This window comes from Argopecten irradians, chromosome 8 (assembly GCF_041381155.1).
Source record: "Argopecten irradians isolate NY chromosome 8, Ai_NY, whole genome shotgun sequence".
Classification (NCBI taxonomy): Eukaryota; Metazoa; Mollusca; class Bivalvia; order Pectinida; family Pectinidae; genus Argopecten; species Argopecten irradians.
In genome coordinates, this window is record NC_091141.1 from 9,644,758 (window position 1) to 9,668,753 (window position 23,996).

The window sequence follows — 23,996 nt, forward strand, 5'->3', positions numbered from 1 at the left end:
ATAGCAGACACCAGTATATATAGTAATTTCATATATTTAATGACTCTATAGCTTAATGGCCTTTCTACATTATGTAACCTTGTCTGCTTACTTGATCTTTTAGCAGTAAAACATCATTTCACTCTTAACTAAATAAACAAACCCTCTATCTTTTTTACGCTAAGCAAATTTACATTCTCCCTAAACTGTTAAAGCTCCTACAAGTTTGATTTCATAATCATGACATGTGTACATTTTCGTTAGTTATATTGGTTTGAAGTCATTCTACCAAATCAAAAACATATTTCTGTTAATGATATAATAATTAGGGAAACTACAAAACATGATTTTTTATGCCATTGATTAGTGGCATCAAAGTGTTCTGTGTAAGCTATGAGGTGTGCATTAAGTGGTCATCATTATGACATAATGCTAAGTTCTAAATATACATTTATCATTAACAAGCCGACAATTCACAGTTGTTCTACAACAGATATAAAACTATGTACTATATAAATTATGTCCTTGGTCAACACTCGGTGGGTATAAAACATAAATAATTGGACAATACACAATGACTCACTAATAACCAATTTAGCATAACGAGTCTGGAGACCTGCATTAGTGGTGGGATAACAGCAATGGTGAAAAATGCCTAGCTGGTGCAAGTTAGATGAATGAACCCTCACACACACAAGCATCTGTCTGTAGACACTGGGGTGTGCCCTACACACTGCAGCAAACACTGCAGTCACATTACACATGACTGCTAAATTCTTCAAATTTTTCAAATTAAAAAAAATTGTGTTTTAAACACTGAAGTATTATAATATGATCTACCACTTTCATGGATCTTTATGAAATGTTTTAAATTTGCAGTGATTAGATCATGTAATAAATTTCACGGGCTGTGAGCCAATAGATTTTAACACATAGAAAGCTTCAAGGACGGGGGCCTCCCGATTTTCTTAACCTCCATCTTAAAATGTGTCTATTGTGAGATCTACATTCTATGATAAGGTTTGCCAGCGTAGATCCATCTTTTTAAACTTCATCAATGAAATTTTTACCATTTAGACCTAAATCAGCATTTCTTTCTCATGGTCTACAACACTGTAAAGTGGCAGACGACATATTACTTTCTTATAAGAAGCCCACTGTTACACAAAAATGTTTAAAAACATGGTCAGAAATGATACGAACCTTATTCACATCTGAGAATAAATGATAATATATATTCCTCAGAGAGTTTTGAAAACTCAAAATCACACTTACACTTCCAAGTTTTAAAGAAAATTCCTTCCAGCCACTATTATACACACCCTCTAAGCTGGTTAGTTAAACTCCCTGTGTGTCTGACACTGATGGCCAGGGCTCTCCCCACACAACACTCCTTCAACTGTAAAGTCTGGGAAATGTTCTAAATGGTTGGATGTTGAAGTCAATGATACAGCACCAGACACAGGGACCAGCCTTGGTGTTCAGTGGTGAGTCTACTCAGTGGTGTTGGTGGTGGTAGTGTCTCAAGATCAGGAGAAATCTCTCTCAAATTTGGGTCAATGTAAAACTGCTTTTATGTATGTACAGGGTGTTGTGTGTATGTATACCCAACAAGGAGATGCTTGACAGGCCAGTGTTTACATGATAATGATGTTACGCTGTCAATGGGTATCACTGGTATTTTATATAGATAGCAATGCCCAACACCCCCAGTAACCTCCCATCATAGTAATGTAATATGTTCTGTCAACTAGTAGTACTAGTATTTGTGGATATAATAACACCTGTCTTAGAGACCACCTCTGTATAAAGACCCCCTGTTTAATAACACTGCTTTCTGAAATGGTCAACTTCTACAACCTGTGTATAAAGATCAACTTCCTTTGCTGATCTTACAGGCAATTCAGGCTCAATGCACTGCCCAACACCCTCAGATCTCTCGTCATGAAAAAATAAGGGAGTGGGGTATTTTATAGCAAGGGTATTTATTGTAATGGTGAAATGGCAAATTGGAAAGTATGTGAAGCCTGCCTTTGTGACCACCTTTGTATAACTACCTGCGTAATAAGACCGCTTTTTAGGGCCATTTATTTTTCTTTGTTTTTAAAAGTTTGCCTATTTAATACCCTCAGTGCTTAGTGAAACAGCCAAGTGGAGAGTACACAAGGCCTGTCACAGCGACCACATCTGCATAAAGACTACCTGAATAATGAGACCACAATGTATGGTACTAAATGACCATTTTGTACCTGTGTATAAAGACTACTTAGCAATAAATGCCATTTTTCCTTGTTGAGACAAAGTTTGCCTTTACATAACATTGCCCAACACCCTTAGTACTCCCATCATGTTTTAATACAGTGATGGAGTGGGAGATTAGTGTTCAAACAATCTACAAGGGTATAACAGGATTGTAACAGTGAAACAGACAAGTGGAGAGTAGCTAATCTGGCCTTCACAGGATTATACAATAGACCTCTAACATGTAGGTTGTAGAGGCGTGGTGGCTTTGTGTGTTTGTATGTTTGTGCAGCACTAACTCAAAACTGTGAAAGGAAAGTTTATAATCTGTAGGCATATAGTTTAGATACTTTGAAATCAGGGTGGTAGAAGATGCAGGGAAGGAGTCTGTATAGGGAGGGCAGGTGTACATGCACCTGGACTAATTGATATTGAATGTCATGTTAAGATTGTGAATTGGTCAATGAATACAATAAAACATGTTTATAACAAACACAGTTAAAACAAATTCATGGTTATTAAGTAGTATTTCCATTCCTCTCAAGATTCCTATAAGAGACATGTAATACTGTATAACAAATTATGCTTTTAACGAAGTGATTTTGTTGGTCCCAATTGATTCATTAAAACCATGTTTTACTGAAACTTAAAACTTGTGTTTGGGGTTTTCATTAACTGTATAGAGGTAGTGATGACACAAAAAGGCCCATGGGGATGTCATTTGTAGTATGGAGGTAGTGATGACACAAAAAGGCCCATGGGGTTGTCATTTGTAGTATGGAGGTAGTGATGACACAAAAAGGCCCATGGGGTTGTCATTTGTAGTATGGAGGTAGTGATGACACAAAAAGGCCCATGGGGTTGTCATTTGTAGTATGGAGGTAGTGATGACACAAAAAGGCACATGGGGTTGTCATTTACTGTATGGAGGTAGTGATGGCACAAAAAGGCACATGGGGTTGTCATTTACTGTATGGAGGTAGTGATGGCACAAAAAGGCACATGGGGATGTCATTTACTGTATGGAGATAGTGATGGCACAAAAAGGCACATGGGGTTGTCATTTGTAGTATGGAGGTAGTGATGGCACAAAAAGGCCCATGGGGTTGTCATTTACTGTATGGAGGTAGTGATGGCACAAAAAGGCACATGGGGATGTCATTTACTGTATGGAGATAGTGATGGCACAAAAAGGCCCATGGGGTTGTCATTTACTGTATGGAGGTAGTGATGGCACAAAAAGGCCCATGGGGTTGTCATTTACTGTATGGAGGTAGTGATGGCACAAAAAGGCCCATGGGGTTGTCATTTACTGTATGGAGGTAGTGATGACACAAAAAGGCCCATGGGGTTGTCATTTGTAGTATGGAGGTAGTGATGACACAAAAAGGCCCATGGGTTGTCATTTGTAGTATGGAGGTAGTGATGACACAAAAAGGCCCATGAGGTTGTCATTTGTAGTATGGAGGTAGTGATGACACAAAAAGGCCCATGAGGTTGTCATTTACTGTATGGAGGTAGTGATGACACAAAAAGGCCCATGGGGTTGTCATTTGTAGTATGGAGGTAGTGATGACACAAAAAGGCCCATGGGGTTGTCATTTACTGTATGGAGATAGTGATGGCACAAAAAGGCACATGGGGATGTCATTTACTGTATGGAGATAGTGATGGCACAAAAAGGCACATGGGGATGTCATTTGTAGTATGGAGGTAGTGATGGCACAAAAAGGCCCATGGGGTTGTCATTTACTGTATGGAGATAGTGATGACACAAAAAGGCACGATGGGGATGTCATTTACTGTAATGGAGATAGTGATGGCACAAAAAGGCCCATGGGGTTGTCATTTACTGTATGGAGATAGTGATGGCACAAAAAGGCCCATGAGGATGTCATTTACTGTATGGAGATAGTGATGGCACAAAAAGGCCCATGGGGATGTCATTTACTGTATGGAGGTAGTGATGGCACAAAAAGGCCCATGGGGTTGTCATTTACTGTATGGAGGTAGTGATGACACAAAAAAAGCCCTGTATGGAGGTGATGCACAAAAAGGCCCATCATTGTCACTGTATGGAGGTAGTGATGACACAAAAAGGCCCATGGGGTTGTCATTTGTAGTATGGAGGTAGTGATGACACAAAAAGGCCCATGGGGTTGTCATTTACTGTATGGAGGTAGTGATGACACAAAAAGGCCCATGGGGATGTCATTTGTAGTATGGAGGTAGTGATGACACAAAAAGGCCCATGGGGTTGTCATTTACTGTATGGAGGTAGTGATGACACAAAAAGGCCCATGAGGTTGTCATTTGTAGTATGGAGGTAGTGATGACACAAAAAGGCCCATGGGGTTGTCATTTACTGTATGGAGGTAGTGATGACACAAAAAGGCCCATGGGGTTGTCATTTGTAGTATGGAGGTAGTGATGACACAAAAAGGCCCATGGGGTTGTCATTTGTAGTATGGAGGTAGTGATGACACAAAAAGGCCCATGGGGTTGTCATTTACTGTATGGAGGTAGTGATGCACACAAAAAGGCCCATGGGGTTGTCATTTACTGTATGGAGATAGTGATGACACAAAAAGGCCCATGGGGTTGTCATTTGTAGTATGGAGGTAGTGATGACACAAAAAGGCCCATGGGGTTGTCATTTGTAGTATGGAGGTAGTGATGACACAAAAAGGCCCACGGGGTTGTCATTTGTAGTATGGAGGTAGTGATGACACAAAAAGGCCCATGAGGTTGTCATTTGTGTATGGAGGTAGTGATGACACAAAAAGGCCCATGGGGTTGTCATTTGTAGTATGGAGGTAGTGATGACACAAAAAGGCCCATGGGGTTGTCATTTGTAGTATGGAGGTAGTGATGACACAAAAAGGCCCATGGGGTTGTCATTTGTAGTATGGAGGTAGTGATGACACAAAAAGGCCCATGGGGTTGTCATTTGTAGTATGGAGATAGTGATGACACAAAAAGGCCCATGGGGTTGTCATTTACTGTATGGAGATAGTGATGACACAAAAAGGCCCATGAGGTTGTCATCTACTGTATGGAGGTAGTGATGACACAAAAAGGCCCATGAGGTTGTCATTTACTGTATGGAGATAGTGATGGCACAAAAAGGCCCATGGGGTTGTCATTGGACGTATAAAGGTAGTGATGGCACAAAAAGGCCCATGGGGTTGTCATTTGACGTATAAAGGTAGTGATGGCACAAAAAGGCCCATGGGGTTGTCATGTATGAAGGTAGTGATGGCACAAAAAAGGCCCATGGGGTTGTCATTTGCTGTATGGAGATAGTGATGACACAAAAAGGCTCCTGGGATAGTCATTTACTGTATATTGGTAGGATGGCAGAAAAAAACCCATGGGATTTGTCATTTGCTGTATATTTGTAGTGAAGGCACAAAAAGGTCCATGGGGTTGTCATTTGCAGTACGAGGTAGTGATTGCACAAAAGACCCCTGGGGTTGTCATTTGCTGTATATTGGTAGTGATGGCACAAAAAAGCCCATTGGGTTGTCATTTGCAGTATGGAGGTAATGATTGCATAAAAAGCCCATGGGGTTGTCATTTTACTGTATAGACATAGGGATGGCACAAAAGGACCACAGTGTTGTCATTTACTGTAGAAAGGTAGTAATGGCAGGAAAAAGGCCAATAGAGATATCATTTGCAGTATTGAGGTAGCGATTGCACAAAAAAACCCATGGGTTGTTGTTTACTGTAAAGTAGTATGAATGATATAATATTTATGCATCTAATACTTAACAGGTGTGAATGAAGGCCATTTACATACTATACAGGGATGTTGTAATAGTACTGCTGGCAAACATACATATGATGGAAAGTTGTATAATACTGATACTACTATTATATACCCGCCGCAAACATACATATGATAGAAATCTGTATAATACTTATACAACTATTATATACCCGCCAGCAAACATACATATGATAGAAATCTGTATAATACTTATACAACTATTATATACCCGCCAGCAAACATACATATGATAGAAATCTGTATAATACTTATATACAACTATTATATACCTGCCGCAAACATACATATGATAGAAATCTGTATAATACTTATACAACTATTATATACCCGCCGCAAACATACATATGATAGAAATCTGTATAATACTTATACAACTATTATATACCCGCCGCAAACATACATATGATAGAAATCTGTATAATACTTATACAACTATTATATACCCGCCGCAAACATACATATGATAGAAATCTGTATAATACTTATACAACTATTATATACCCGCCGCAAACATACATATGATAGAAATCTGTATAATACTTATACAACTATTATATACCCGCCGCAAACATACATATGATAGAAATCTGTATAATACTTATACAACTATTATATACCCGCCAGCAAACATACATATGATAGAAATCTGTATAATACTTATACAACTATTATATACCCGCCGCAAACATACATATGATAGAAATCTGTATAATACTTATACAACTATTTATACCCGCGGCAAACATACATATGATGGAAATCTGTATAATACTTATACAACTATTATATACCCTCCTAAACCTTAAAACATTACTTGTAGAGTTATTCTTATTTTATAAGAAATTGAAACCTAGTAATAATTATTTGTATGTTTGAGTTTTATGGTCTATTGACAACCAAGGTCATTTAGGGCCAAACTACAAGTTATGCATTCATGACGTAGCCATAAGAAATTGAAACCTAGTAATAATTATTTGTATGTTTGAGTTTTTTTCATGACGTAGAAAACCATAAGAAATCTCAATTTAGGATCTTTGTATCTACAGCATGACCTAAATACAGAAATTATCTCCCCCAAGTTAGGATCTTTGTATCTACAGCATGACCTTTATGGTATTCTTACATATTCTAGATTATCTCCCCCAAGTTAGGATCTTTGTATCTACAGCATGACCTAAATACAGATCTAGATTATCTCCCCCAAGTTAGGATCTTTGTATCTACAGCATGACCTAAATACAGATCTAGATTATCTCCCCCAAGTTAGGATCTTTGTATCTACAGCATGACCTAAATACAGATCTAGATTATCTCCCCCAAGTTAGGATCTTTGTATCTACAGCATGACCTAAATACAGATTTAGATTTTAGATTATCTCCCCCAAGTTAGGATCTTTGTATCTACAGCATGACCTAAATACAGATTTAGATTATCTCCCCCAAGTTAGGATCTTTGTATCTACAGCATGACCTAAATACAGATTTAGATTATCTCCCCCAAGTTAGGATCTTTGTATCTACAGCATGACCTAAATACAGATTTAGATTATCTCCCCCAAGTTAGGATCTTTGTATCTACAGCATGACCTAAATACAGATTTAGATTATCTCCCCCAAGTTAGGATCTTTGTATCTACAGCATGACCCAGATTTAGTTAAAACTTTCTATTTATACTTATGATCTACCTTTGTAGGTGAGATGAAGAGAGGAAGACCAGGACATGACTAGAAATTGTTTGTTTACAAAACCATCCACATCAGTGAGTATCAGATCACACAAAAGGACCAGGTCACAAGGATGACGGAGAGCTATTGAGCCTGTATATATAAAGAGATAGCCATTATAGGTAGATTTATTTATATGTCTGATCTTCTGCTTCATTCAATGTCTTTAAAAGATTTTAAAGAAGATAACAGATCCATGTATAGGTAGAGATGATGTGGCTGAAAGTGTATAAATATTCTTAGGGTCAATGTTCAATCGGACAAGTCAACTGCTTTAATAAATATTGGGATACAAAGTAATCACATTGTCTTTTACTCAGTAGGATGATCAGGTTCTGAGTTCTCAAAACAACAGTGCAGATTTCAGTCAAAACTTTTTCTCCTTTGTAACTTAGATGAAAAATTTGGACTGAACTCAGTTTTTGACTTTGTTTCGAGAATTAGTGTCGGCTCTCAAATTGAAGTTTCTCATAGAGATGTAACATTTGTCTTATGGCAGGATAAAGACAAGAGCCAAACAGGGACTTAACCAGTGGACCATCAGTGACCTTCACAACCCAGACAGGGGCTTGAACTCAGAGGACCCTGAACTCTAGAATCACAATGCTGCATTCTCAGGGAGAGACCCAGGAGACCATTACCTTGCTCAGCGTTTAAATCTATGAGGATGCTCTGACTTTCTGAGCTTCAATGTAGCTAACACAGCCAGGTTCCATGTACAGTTTGAATGTATAGCTCGTTTTTCTGTCCTCTCAAACACATATATTTTATTCTAAAATAAAATGTCTCTATTGAAGTTGTTTTACTGTATCATTCATTCACCCTATTCTGATATTATCCATCATACTTCCAGAGTAAAATAGCTTGGAGTGTTTCTCTGACTCAGGTTGCTGTCAAGAGTTTGTTCCTAAAGGCATAAGGACTTCAGAGAGGAAGCACTTATTTCATTGTAATTTCAGCTTAGTAGTAATAGCTGCCTGAATGGGTCTATATTACTTATCAATGATATCAGGATATCACAAAATGGGAACATTAACCCAGTTAGGACAATGTCTAGGGTTTGGTGCTCTTGACATAAAGGTCATATGACTTAATGGAAAGAAGAAGTTAAACAGGATCAATCTTAAACTTGTTCGGTTTGGTTTTATATTTTTGTATTTTTAACCAATGGGATTAATTCACGTATTACGTGATACCCGATAACGTTTGTGTGGGACAAGTAACTCCAGTGGTGATGGAACGTAAATATTTGTAATCTTCCTGCTGAAATGACATAAGCATGGGATATATCATCTTTTGATGTCATTCCATTACCAATAGAAACAATAGTCCCGCACAAACATTATCGGGTATCATTAACAGTCTAGGAGATTTTAGAACATACCAGAGGTAAAAGGTGGAGAAAAGCCAGAGTACACGAAGAAAAACCACTGACCTCTAATCAGTACCTGACAACTGCCCTACATAGATTTTAAACATGCATATAGAGATGGAGGGCTAGTAAACACATCAACGACTCGACTGCCATGGTCTCTTTCTAAATCATATAAGGACAACAAATTATTATTTAAGGTATTTTCAAAATTCAGCTCATTCACAAACCAAACAGGCCTTTGACTGCACAATGCTGGAGTAAAGCAGTTTAGTGAAGTAAATACTATCTTGTTCATCTATGCCTGTAATTTTGCTGTTTCTCCTTGTAACTGGACACCCTATTTCCTGATACAATTATGTAACAGTAATACATGGGTTAACAACTGCACTCTGAACTGTTAGCACTCCCTGTCACAATGGGTACTTATATAGTCACCTGATTCATAGGTCAAAGGTCAGATGATATTTAGATATAATCAGTGACCCATACTCATAGTGTCATCCAACTATGACAATTGTGTACATATATTACAATGTAATTAGTACTGGCATTTTGACATCATTCATCATTTATTTGTTTATCAGAGATTTGCTGAAGATGTTGACCTATAAGAATAAGTGAAATTGCACTCATATATGTAAGGCATAAATATGATTCTGAAGGTTAAGGTCATGCAAGTATATGGATTTGGTTTAAAATGTTTACGGTACTATTAACAGACAGGGTCATATAAGGACATGTCAGGTTTTACAAATTATGGAAGAAAACCAGAGTACCAACAGAAAAAACCAGCAACCTACATGCAATTATTCCCACGCAACTGCCTCATATGGTTTTTGAAATATCAAGAGGTATGGGAGGGATAGTCGCAATGTCAGGACAGACAATTTGTCCATTTGGTCACCATGGTTACCTAGGTTACTGGAAATGTGAATATGTTCAAACTCCAATACTCACTATCACTTTTGCTGTTTGAAAAAGGTAATATTACCTGACTATCAAATGAGAAGTCCCCTAACAGGTCCCCTGTTGCAGATCCCTTCATATCAATGGTGGGGCTAGCCGCAAAAGGGTCAAAATCGTCATTCTTCTGGACAGTTCCATTGGCAGCAGGGGCTGAATCCCCGAAGTCGAGGAGGGCATCAAACTGTGACATTCTGTGATGTCAGTGAAGTCGAAAATCACAACCTGAAATCATTCAAGACAAAAATAAAATTAAATACATGATCAAAGTATTGTCAAACAGCCTGAGAGAAAAACACTTAGAAAAACAAGGCAAGTTGTACATTAGACTCAAACATTAAATTTCTTATCCACAAAACAGAGAAAACATTTTTACCAAAACATTGTGTGATGGATTTATAAGTTGGTAAGACCCAAACAATATACTCACTCGGACTGCAAAGCTTATAAAATAAGTACTTTTACCCTTTGAGTGGGGACAGCCAAGTTGTCAGAACAAGTCAACAGACTTATCAGATGGCCAGACAAAACAACTGTAATTCAATTATTCACAATATTGGTCTGGCACCATTGACCTCACAGATCAATAGGTCACACTGACCATTCTACTGATCACTCTGACTCAAACTGACCACATTAAGTATTGTCTGTGTGATAATAACCAAATCTAATGAGAGTGGACATCAATCAGGGTCCATTACTGGTGACAGCGGTCATCTCATTTCCAACCGATATATACAGTAACTCCAAGAGAAAGTGCTGTAATATTTCATTCTACACCTCTTTATGCGCCATGGTATCCTTTAACCAATTTACCCCAAAAGAAACATGTGAGCTCTTCCGAATCTATGAATAGAACAGTTTATTGTGGAAATTTAGGGGTGAATCAGTTAAATTATAATGTGAAAGGACTAAACCCCTTCATTACTTTTACAGGCAATATATATATAGGTATAATTTGATATTAATTAATCTACAATAACAGTTATGATAATTACCTGAAGATATCTAGATGCACTGACAGTTACAGTCAATGAACTCATTCACCCCTAAAGTCATATTTAAACTCTTCTAAAGCAAAGCTGGAAGAGTTCATTTTGAATTTTTAGTGATGAATGAGTTTAATACATTGTTACTATTTAATTACTTGGAGAAACACCTTGTAAAGGTTTGGTGTATGAGGTTCAATGTCCTACTGTAAAGATAGGGTCATGTTTACAAGGATATAACCTGTGGTGTATGGGGGGGGGGGGGGGCGCATGTTTTGGGAGACTGCAGTATTTTGTGACTCTTTATAACAATATTGGAACTTTTGCCATTTTAATAGTGCTATCTCACCGAATACCATAGACACAGAACTAGCACACCCACATGATCACATCATAGTGACACTGGGTAAGGATAACAACTCTGTTATTAGTTGATAAATAAAAATATTAATGAGGAAAGTTTAAGTCCATGTCATGACTATATTTTTAACAAAATATTCAAGAAACAAATTTCAACATAGAAACAATATCCCAAGGCAAACAAAAAATCAAAAATAACTGGTAAACACATAGATGTAGAAGCTGCTGAAAAAACTAAACATGACAGACGACAGAAAGATAAACAGACTCAAACTGACAAACAAATACCAGTCTACCAAAACATGAGCTCCATGAAAAAAGATATGCTTACAAGATATTGGACAAAAACTGGGAGAGAAGAGATTAATCAGTTTATTGCCATGGTAATGAGTGGCCATCGGCCAACACATGTACAATACTCTCACTAACACCAAATAGTCATCAGTGGAAAAACCTGGGGTCAGTTTGTTATCATTGCTGACAGAATAAACATATGTCCATATCATGTGTATCTATGACTTGGAGGAATGTGATAAGGCTTCAACCCCTCTCCACCCTCCATAGGCAAAAGGGTTACCATGATAAAGCTTCACCCCCTCTCCACCCACCATAGACAAAAATGTTACCATGATAAGGCTTCACCCCCTCTCCACCCTCCATAGACAAAAAACCATGATAAGGCTTCACCCCCTCTCCACCCTCCATAGACAAAAGGGTTACCATGATAAGGCTTCACCCCCTACCTCTCACCCCTCCCCTCCATAGACAAAAGGGTTACCATGATAAGGCTTCACCCCCTCTCCATCCTCCATAGACAAAAGGGTTACCATGATAAAGCTTCACCCCCTCTCCACCCTCCATAGACAAAAGGGTTACCATGATAAGGCTTCACCCCCTCTCCATCCTCCATAGGCAAAAGGGTTACCATGATAAGGCTTCACCCCCTCTCCACCCTCCATAGGCAAAAGGGTTACCATGGTAAGGCTTCACCCCCTCTCCACCCTCCATAGGCTTCAACCCCTCTCCACCCTCCATAGGCAAAAGGGTTACCATCTCCCCTTCCAATCTATCCCTTCAATGATACACCAGTTAACTCTTCCTTATATCAAAATGGGGCCACCAGAGTGCTCAATTATTACCCAGGGTACCAGCTCATCCCCTCCCTCATCACATCCCCCCTCCCCCATCATATCCCCTCCCCTCCCCCATCCCCTCCCCACATCCCCTGCCATCCCCCTCACATCCACTCCCCCATCATATCCCCTGCCCTCCCCACATCCCCTGCCCTCCCTCATCCTCTCCCCACATCCCCTGCCCTCCCCCATCCCCTCCCCACATCCCCTGCCATCCCCCTCACATCCACTCCCCCATCAGATCCCCTCCTACACTCACCACTTCAGACCTTTCCCACCACACTTAAAACCCTCCAAGGCCTGCCAGATGGTTATCAGACAATAAGAACATTTGTTTTCCTGTATTGAAATTTCATAATAGTACAAAATATATCCAAACTTTCCAAGCACTACTAATTTCTACTCTAAGCCTTATAACTACTTATTTTATTTAATGAGAAATAATGTGTATAATGAAGGTGAATATATTGGTAGACACACTTTAACAAAATTTATTGGTCTTTGATTTCTACACTAGCTGAGACCACTTTTATTCTTTTTGTCATTATATTACACCTATTATTCCAGGTTTCAAACCAAGGGAGATAATCCAGCATTCAACACTAATAAAAACTTTGCGTTCAAGAACACAAATAATCATCTATCTATTGGGATGATATTCACCTAAGTCTTAAAATTCAGTTGTTATATACTTAAATGACCTCTGACCTTTTATAGAAACCTTAATAATACTTATCATCAATTGTCAAAATGAAAGTTAAAAAAATATCTGCATTTTTTTCCTCAAACATTTCATATAAAATGAATCAATAATAATGATGTTAAATTTTGATCATACTTACAGGTAAATGTTACCAACCTGAATTCACCACAAATTTAGCATATACACCTATGTTCCTGGTAGATTTATGATTGATGTCAACAGGACATTCACTCAAACTTAACACAGGGACCGGAGAGCTTGCAAACTAAAATAGATGACAGATCAGGATGTATTTATACTATTGATCTATGTTTGGGATTGCTATGATTCTCAAGTCCCTGTTGATTAAAGTTGGGTACACCAGGTAGCTAGGAAAGGTGTTCCAGTGCAAAATACAAATAGATTTTAAAACATATATTTATATCATATATAATTTTCTTCAAACATCAGGATGTTTTTTAAATCTAATGGATAAACTGGAACTTTCTTAATAATTGTTATAAAACTTTTGATTTCAAGAATTTTTTTAATTTTAAAAAAAAAATATGAAAATAACACAGAAATAATATTATTTTTCATATAAGTCATTAATAACAAACTTACCCTTTTTCCGACACTTAAATAGTAAATAATTCCAAACTATCGAAATGATAAATGTATAGTGGTGCTGTGATAATCCTGGGAGATGTTCAGACAGTGTATGATGTATCTGTGACAGGCTATATATTACTAAGGAGAAGTAGACTAGGAGGGGTTAGTGGTGAATGGCTATAGACAGGGGGTGAGTAAGCATTCCCAGCCTAACACTTTCATGATAAGTTACAGACATACAGCAGATCTGGTTTCACTGGCAGATTCTACAAATCATACAAATCCCAACATGTACACATCTATAGATAGATCCATCATTAGTCTCTGGTATATCAAAATTAATTTAATTCTACTGCATGGGTTTAATAGTTTTGGTCTTTACAATATAAATCTAATAAAACTACACGAACCTCGTTAACTCCCAACTTCCAATACTTTTAGACTATATGTTTAATTCAAAATCCTTTGTTTTAACCTACTAAACTTTTCACTTTAAATTCAAATGAACTGAACTGAAATACTTGAATAACTCAAAGTGTTTCTATAGTCCAGCTGACTTCAAGTTAGAAAGTTTTTACTTTATCTAAATTTAGGGATCCAAAGTTAACTAGTAGGGAGAATACCTAGAAACAGAGAAGTTTTTATCAAAAGTAAATTGTCTGATAACATTACAATTAAGCTGATTTTTTATACGATTGATCTCTAGATGACATTCTACTTTTAATTTGTAAACTAAGGGGAGGTAATTAAGTAGCATAGAACATAAGTTCTAATGGCTTGTGTAAATATGAAGAAAAATGCCACCGAACATTCTAGGTTATAGAATGGATATATCCAGATTTATAGGTTTATAAATTTGGTCCAAACCAATGAATTTTCGAACTAAGGGGAGATAACCATACATTTAGATTTAGCTTGACCATGCAATTTTAACCAAAATCCAGCAGATTGTTGGTTTGGATATTTCAACATTTTAAAGGATACTAAGTACTTTTAACCTGAAGCTTCTGTTGTGTTCCGTTACATTATTCAAAAGAGCTATAGGTTAAACCAGATCTTGTTTGGTCCCTGTATACTTACAAGCTATTTAATGGAAAACATAAAAATAGGGGGAGTATGAATCCTTTATTAAATTAGCTCATTTGTTTTTGCTGAACACTTGCGTTATAAAAGTTATACATAAGGTAAGATGTAATTAAATGACTTACTCCATGGTAAAATATTCAGATTCAATTATATATTCAATCGTGTATAGACCATTTGCAAGATGTTATTACGCAGAGCACACCAAATTGTTCTTAAAGCTGCCTGGCAATAATATAAAAAAGATTGACCTACTTTTAAAACTTTTTTTCCAAATATTTTGACCACAGAAAACAAAAGCTTTGTAATTTACAAAAAAAAATCAAGCCACTGGATTAAGATGACCCCAAGTGCCCTTATCATTGGTCAATCAATATCATTACTGGGGTCAGACAGAGCCTGCAGGGGGTCAGAGTGCATGGGTCAACATATGGTCCCGGGTGCCATATTAGTTTTGCTCCAGAGGAACCCTGAGAGATTGTCTCCCTAAGGGACTATTATTATCCCAGTATAAGTAAATAAGGGGGTAAATTGGATTAGGGATACACAGTGTGTTAATCTGATGGTCTGTGGCTGAATATTGATTTGTCTGAAGATGTCTGGCAGACGACACAAGGACACAGATAGAACTCCACAATTTACTTGCATTCATCCTATTATAGATGCAACATCTTTGGGAATTCACAGACTAATCTGTTTGATGATTAAATCTTTAGGTCCAACAGAATTAAAAGAAAAACCATTATCATACTACAGTGGAACCTCCCAAAACCGAACCTTCTCAAAACCGATCACCTCTAGAAACCGAACATGGATGTCATGTACGGAATGAATTCCTCTTTATTAATAGTATATAAAACTTCCCAAAACCGATCCCTCCCAATTCCGAATACCGGACCGATTTTAAGATCGGAATAGTCAAATGTAACTAAAATACACTTCTGAAAACCGGCCTTACCTGAGCGACACCGATAGATTGCATTGAGGTCTGATCAACCGACCGTGAAATACACACGTACCTGTACCATAGTTGTCGCATGCCATGTCCTGGGGCATGTATACAGGTGTAAAAGCTATAGGTATATGTACACGGTAATTATACCCGAGATGGTGGTGTAATTATTTAATCATGCCTATTGTTTAGATATCTAACGAAGGTCTACCATGTGCACGCGGTTTGTTTACTGTAGGAAAACAAGCAGAGCTAGTAATAAAGAGAAAGTTTCGTATTCAAATTACACAGTTTTTTTTTTATTTACATTTGTAGTTGTCGGATAACGTAAATTATCTGTATGAAGAAGCCGAAGCCATGTAATTGTTTTAGAAAATGACTATGTCATATAATGACCGGCATCGACTGATCATCGTGTAATAAGACCATATAATTTGATTCTTGACGTAACCGGAAGCGATCGGTCATATGTAGGTTGCAGACGAGAACATCCCCAAGAACATTCACGCAACTAATTAAACTACGTTTATAAGCGGTAACAAAGTCAAGTTTGCTGTAATCCATTCCTTTTAACGTATGATTTTCTCTTTTGTGATAACATTCACATTAACAATCAATATCGTACGGTTTTAACGAAAACTAGGCATACATGCGGTGCACTAATGTAAAAAACGACTTCCGATCGATTAAATCAGGATTGTGATGATCGGTATTCGGTTCACTTCTCCAAACCGAACCCTCTCTAAACCGGCCGAAATTATATGCACCGACCATCATCGGTTTCGGGAGGTTCCACTGTATCTAGCCATATCGAAAATTTTGAGGTAGGCAGCATCTTGCCTCCTTGTTATTTTCAAGGACTTTGATTTAGGACAAAGATATCACTATAAACAGCATTATTTGCAACTTTTCATGAGAACTGCATATATATAGGTAGATACAGTGTACATAATTTCAAAAATAGGGGTGGTTCTAAGAAGCATTTCAGAAAAGGGAGTCCGAGCTAGATATAGAATGCCATCCTCGTAGAAAATGCTTTGAAAGCGACTACAGTATGGTGATCAAACATTTATATCATACTAGCTTTGTTTTGCAAACTACTTTTTTTCATCCAAATCCTTGTGGTTTAATTAATTCAACACAAAATATAAAAAGTTGTTTATCAAATACATCATTTAAACCTGCCTTAGAGACCTTTGTATAAAGACCTTTAAGAAGACTTCTTTTGGTCCAAACACATTTGCCTATAATGACCATCTTCATTGTCCCTTGGGTGGTCTTGGTAGACAGGTTGGACTTATATAAAATATATTTTTGTCCATTAACTCATTCACCCCTAAAATTTCATAATGGAATGGTCTAGTCTTTGATTTAGAAGAGTCCAAATGTGTCTTCAGGGGTGAATGTGTACTAACCTTCCTTTGAACTAGTGGACTACGGTTCGATTCTTTGAATGGGAATGAACAGGATACCTTACGCCCTTCGCTGTATACGCCTTGTGCATGCATACATGACTTTTTTTTTACGATTCCATTACTTTAAAACATCTTTAAGGTTTCCATAGGATATGATATACATTGTACAAACAGGTGCGGAATCACACAACAATCGCATATTTATTAAATCTACATGACTGTCCCCACACGACCTATGACGATGTCGGTGACATATAAATGAAGAGAAGGTCAGTTATGGCAGTGAACCTGACGTTTCTGTCTGGTCTAGGACAGGGAGACCCTCCCACATAGATCTAGTGTCAGTAACCTCATCATTTATAACCTCGACCTATCTAATTAACATATTACCTACCATGTCCATATAAGGACAAATGATAATCAGAGTAACAGGTCACCTCCCGTTCAGACAAACCAAATACAAAATGTAGATAGTCTCATTCACTTGGAACATGCACTACTCCCGTTCAGGCAAACCAAATACAAAATGTAGATACTCTCTCATTCACCCCTATAAGACACATTTAGACTCATCTAAATCAAAGACTAGACCAGTCCATTGTGAAACTTCAGGGTTGAATGAGTTAAACTGGTCATTCTGAAATTCCAATTAATGTTTTGGTGACAATATTGATCTCCAAATTTAGTTTTAAGATCTAGTAATAATTCAATGCAAATGACCTACAAAAATCAATTTGAACAGTAACTCTAAAGTGTAAATCAATGGATAAGGTGGTAAAACAAAGGGACAAAACTCTTTAGAAGGGGCCACAACTCTAAAATTGCAGGATTCACTAGTACTTCACTATTATATTATATCTGTTCCACTAGTGCTTGGCTTAGTTTGACTAGGATATGGTCTGTAGACAAAGGGTATACACTTTCTGTCATGGAGACTGACCACTGGCACTCCCATTAGTAACATATAACAACTCCAAATCAGCAGCACTCCCATTAGTAACATATAACAACTCCAAATCAGCAGCACTCCCATTAGTAACTTATAACAACTCCAAACCAGCAGCACTCCCATTAGTAACATATAACAACTCCAAACCAGCAGCACTCCCATTAGTAACATATAACAACTCCAAACCAGCAGCACTCCCATTAGTAACATATAACAACTCCAAACCAGCAGCACTCCCATTAGTAACATATAACAACTCCAAACCAGCAGCACTCCCATTAGTAACATATAACAACTCCAAACCAGCAGCACTCCCATTAGTAACATATAACAACTCCAAACCAGCAGCACTCCCATTAGTAACATATAACAACTCCAAACCAGCAGCACTCCCATTAGTAACATATAACAACTCCAAACCAGCAGCACTCCCATTAGTAACATATAACAACTCCAAACCAGCAGCACTCCCATTAGTAACATATAACAACTCCAAACCAGCAGCACTCCCATTAGTAACATATAACAACTCCAAACCAGCAGCTTTTGATCAAATATAGACCCATTATGTCTGTAATGTTTATTCCAGTTTTTAAAAAACATATTCTAGTTATCGTCAATTTGAGACTTCTGTGTTAAAATCAAATTTCATGTTCCACTTGAAGTTTGTTATTAAGTTTGGCAATACGAGTGCCTGCTGATGAGGATGATGATGATGCAGGTCTCAGGAATGTTACTCAGCTGTCTGATCTCACCTTATCTTGGCTCAAACGCAGCTTCCGCATCCATCCCATAATGTTTACTTTTAGTTGAAAAAATCATCTACATCTTGTCTGGGCTTAAAAATTATGATTGGTTAGCTTTTAAAAACAAAATTACATTTTCTTTAATTTCCAAATACCATCTTCATGTATTTTTTTTTTTTTAATTTTCAAAAATTGATGTAGTAACATCTGAAGTCCTAGGAAACCAGTAGGTTACCAAGACAACTGGTTTCAATTACTCAATCTATTTTTATTTTAAAGTTGACAGTACATTTTGAAAAAACCAGCTGATTCACTTATCATCTCTCTTCATGCAAGTTTTTACTCTCTAAAATCGGATGATGTTCAGCCACATTTTTTATGTTCCGACTAAACTTGTTGTCAAATTACAGAAATATCCTCTGTTTCATCACTGACTGATGCAAGCCACATTTCCACTTATTCCATAATGTTCTAACTGAATTTACATTCCTGTTCATATAATTAGTCATTCATACAGAGAAACAATAATCAAAATAACAAGATCAGACATAAAGTGTATAATTGTATATTCCTACATTAATTATAAAGTCCCATGTATACTAAGCTATAAACATACAATATAATATCTCTGTAGATCATTTACCGGTATACAAAAAAGAAAGAGAAGAAATGAAAGGGACAAACAAAATATACATACAAAGGAGTTTAAACACCACATTTGTTTCCATGCTGTGAGTATTAACAAATTAATAGGCCATTCCAGAAATTTACAGTCATCAATGCATCAAATGTGTTATTATAGTATTGTACATACTCAATAGAGAAAAGATAATTAGTCAACATCCCAATAATGTGACTCAGATGGGTAAATCTCCTCAACTCATACTGGCTTTTAGGTAAGGACTGAGCAAAACTTCGTCAATTATAGGCTTCAGTCTATTGGACATAGGGAAGGGGGTATGTTTTGTTTTGTAGGGCTTTCATTAAATGCAAGGTTTAGATAACAAAGGAAAAATGGAGGATTCAAATCTAAAACTAGTATTTTACAACAAAGCCATAAGTTAAAATTAAGTTTACTGATGTCTTCAGGAGAAATGTTTAGAAAAACCTGCCACATTTCTGTCTTACATAGTACAGGAGGATTGCTGTAGAAGGCTAGGTGTACTACAAGGAACTAGATAACCCCACAGCCTACTGATGATAACTGTCTCACACCTCTATAATATATACCTCAATTACTACCTCACTCTCCTTACACACCTCGTTAGCCTAACGATAATGACACCGGCATTGATATCTACCAGTAACATGTGTATCCGACAGTCCTACTATCGTCAACATCCAAGATGGACCAAATGCCTTTCCAGACTTTCAGGTGTGATTCCTTTATTCAGTTGGGACTGAACTCATTGGCCCAATGGTTAAGATGTTCTGAAATGGTTCACTGAAACTTTCCTGCCTTTCAACCAATAGACTTAGGTTTGATTCTTTGATGCTGTTTGGTCTTGAGTGGTGGACTAGCGATTAAGATGTTCCGAAATATTATCACAAGCACATTACCTCCTCTTTGCAAGTTTAAAACCTTCATGGTACAGTTGTAAGGTACTGTTGACCGTAGGTCAATGGTTTTTCTACGGGTATTACAACACTCCCTATATCCCTGAATCCTGCACTTCCTTCATTGACTCTGGCTGTTAATGGGACATAAATCTAGATAAACCTGGCTGTTAATGGGACATAAATCTAGATAAACCTGGCTGTTAATGGGACATAAATCTAGATAAACCTGGCTGTTAATGGGACATAAATCTAGATAAACCTGGCTGTTAATGGGACATAAATCTAGATAAACCTGGCTGTTAATGGGACATAAATCTAGATAAACCTGGCTGTTAATGGGACATAAATCTAGATAAACCTGGCTGTTAATGGGACATAAATCTAGATAAACCTGGCTGTTAATGGGACATAAATCTAGATAAACCTGGGGGACATAAATCTAGATAAACCTGGCTGTTAATGGGACATAAATCTAGATAAACCTGGCTGTTAATGGGACATAAGTCTAGATAAACCTGGCTGTTAATGGGACATAAATCTAGATAAACTTAACTATAAATAAATCTTTGTTCTAATGGTAGGAAGTCTGTCTTTGTTTCCAAAAGGAAGTCTTTGGCCAGTGAGAGTAATAATAAACACATCCAAAAAGCATGATTTTTCCCGATAACAATATAGCAATGATATATGGACTGAAGATGTATTTCATAGTAGAATTACACAACGGAAAATGAATTGGATTTTATAGTAGAATTACACACCGCCATTTTTGACAAAACCATATGTAAAAGATTCTCCTCTGTTAATGACTGGATTGTGAGCGAAAAAAGTACCAAACTTTCCAGCCATATGCTAAATGTAACTTTTTCAACGCTTAATTACCATGTTTAATTACCATGTTTAATTACCATGTTTACGCATTATGACAATGATTACCAGAAAATCTGTGTGCTGCTGCGAGTCTGTATTGGTCTATTGGGCTACAATGATCAACACCCAGCACCGTCTGTGACAACATTAATGAGTCACTGGGTATCCACAACTAATGCATGCTTCCAGGTTGCTCATGTCTCTGATTCATAACAACAACAAAGAACCTAGAATAGGCATTAGACATCCTTGTTGTAAAATAACCTTTCTCAACTGAACTTTTAATTTTGAGTTATCTCCCCCTAGTTTGAACCTTCTCATAGAGACAAAATTTATCAAGCCAAAAATTACTATCAACTTAAATATTTTAGATATGAACTGAACTACCCTAAAAAGTAAAAAGTACTTGTGCAATGTTACACTGGTGCACAAGTTACACAAGTTTTTACTGTAATAAATATTATTAATTGTTAGTCCTATCGATTGTACTTTTCTTTCCATTTTATCTTAGAGCACCAAACTAAATTGACAGGATTAGTATTTAAAAAAGTCTCCTGGGTGACCTTGATGTGAAGGTTTTGTTCAAGGAAAGAGAAATAATGAAAGACAAATTACAACTCCATGGAGTACACACTTGGAATGTTTGAATGACATTAATGACTTCTGACCTTTAGGTCAAAGTCAAAATGTTTTATCGGCTGATCCATGTGTAATACAGCTAATTTTCAATTAACTGACATAATTATGTCAATTGTGAGGTAGTTTAAAAGATAGAGCATCTTGTTTTCAAGTCCTGTATGCCTTTCAGTCCATGCCCAATGATAGAAAATCTATTCCCTGTATTGCAACAGAATATAAAGGACATTTAAACAAAACAAATATGCAGATTAAGACAGTAACATTGTACTTATAAACGGCTACACAGACTGGCATTTATTGTTTGGCCAGTCCATCAGTACAACTACAAGCCATGTACATCATTCATCACTTCTCATGTGTATCAAAATGATAAAAAATGCAAAAACACAATTAACATGTTCTGTTGTTATGTGATAAAATTCCCAGAAATTAGCACCAGAACTAAAGTCATTTGTAACAGAGCCCATTTGCGATGACCTAGAGAAGTTTTTATAACAACTGTCAGACTTTTTTGTTTTGTTATCCTCGTTATGTCATTCACAATGTAGCCATTTTTTTTATGTTTTTTTAGACACAGTAAACCTCTTACCACTATAGTACACAATACACATAACATTTTCCCTGTTTAGTCCCAAAAGTAATATGAACATTGAGACAAATAGGAATCTACACGTGAATTTTAAGAAAGACTTGTTAATTCAGACCATTAAAGAAACAGTGGCAACATACTCCATATTGTGAAAATATAAAAATGGTCACCTGGAAATACATACAACATGAAACAATGTGATCTGCAAATGATACTTGAGAAAACTCTTCTTTGTACTTTCTTAAGTAGTAACAATAATTGTCTAATTAATTGCTGGCATCTATGACCCTAATATGAATGACAGATCACTCAACTTGTATCCAATTTGTAGTGCTACCTGACTAATTATATTATGCTGTGTAATTTATAGTGCTATTCTACTGAAGTATACTGCCTTGGAGAAATATGTGACCCCCAATTCAGCTGCCTTCTAGATAATGCCATTTGTGTAACAGTCATTTCCCTTATACCCTACTTGTAAGGCAGGTGCAAAAGACAGGTATGTGAGATGCCAGAGAGGTACATGTTTGACACTCCTTAAGGTGAATAATGTCTTAAAATAATGAGTTATTGCAGGTTCTCCTGATGCCAGGTTATTAAATAAACAACCAACAAGGTAAAGCCTTACATTTGTGGAGCTATTTCTGGAGGAGACTGTGTCTAAAAGTAGCCCCGTCTCCATCTGGTACAAGTGTGGTTCCCAAGTTATTAAAGTATTTTTAGGCATGAACAAAGAACTGGGATATTTGTGATATTTTAGTACATAGTTGGCTGTGGAATGTTAGGGAAGGCAAAATATTTAGTACTGGTATCGCAGGATAATAAAGTGAACTAGGAAATTCCTCTTAATCCACTAACTATGGATTATATAAGAAATTTTGGCAAACTTGTTCATTCTCATAAAAAACATAGGGAAGGGGGTCTATAACGGTCATCTGACTACCTTGACAATAGTAAAATTAATTATATATGGTGTCACTTTGTCAGGATCATGTCAGGATCATTTTCAATTTCTTTCAACAAATTTTATTTCAAACAAGAGGCCCAAGGGCCTTTAAATATAGGAAATTAATTAGACATAGTGTCATGGTAGTCATCTTCGATTTGGGATCAACCAGAGATGTAACAATACTTTGTCTGGACCATGTCAGGATCATTTCATGCAAGTTTCAGCCAAATCCCTTCGGTAGAACTTGAGAATAAGTTCAAAATGTGTTTTCAAGATGGCGGCTGTGACGGCCATCTTGGATTTCGGATTGACCCGAAAAATAACAACACTTTGTCGGGACCATGTCAGGATCATTTCATGCAAGTTTCAGCGAAATTGCACTGGTAGAACTT

At 37.0% G+C, this 23,996-nt stretch overlaps 1 protein-coding gene and 1 long non-coding RNA gene across 23 annotated transcripts in view; one reads left to right on the forward strand and one right to left on the reverse strand.

Annotated features, from left to right (window-relative positions):
- The window catches only part of LOC138329297 (uncharacterized), a 31,028-nt gene extending 22,491 nt beyond the window's left edge, over positions 1–8,537 (forward strand). For 5 of the 6 annotated variants that reach the window (XR_011209439.1, XR_011209441.1, XR_011209442.1 and 2 more), the window contains 2 exons: positions 7,711–7,863; positions 8,241–8,537. This is a non-coding gene — a long non-coding RNA (uncharacterized lncRNA). Of the gene's footprint in view, positions 1–1,331; positions 1,467–7,710; positions 7,864–8,240 lie in introns of those variants that run through there. The other variant, XR_011209440.1, reaches the window with a different exon arrangement.
- Positions 1–23,996, reverse strand: part of LOC138329296 (xin actin-binding repeat-containing protein 2-like) — a 141,151-nt gene that overhangs the window by 93,361 nt on the left and 23,794 nt on the right. For 14 of the 17 annotated variants that reach the window (XM_069276180.1, XM_069276184.1, XM_069276179.1 and 11 more), the window contains exon 2: positions 10,108–10,304. In XM_069276180.1, the coding sequence (XP_069132281.1) occupies positions 10,108–10,272 (165 nt within the window). In that variant the 5' untranslated portion in view covers positions 10,273–10,304. Of the gene's footprint in view, positions 1–1,254; positions 1,440–10,107; positions 10,305–13,867; positions 13,995–23,996 lie in introns of those variants that run through there. The other 3 variants (XM_069276177.1, XM_069276189.1, XM_069276187.1) reach the window with 3 other exon arrangements.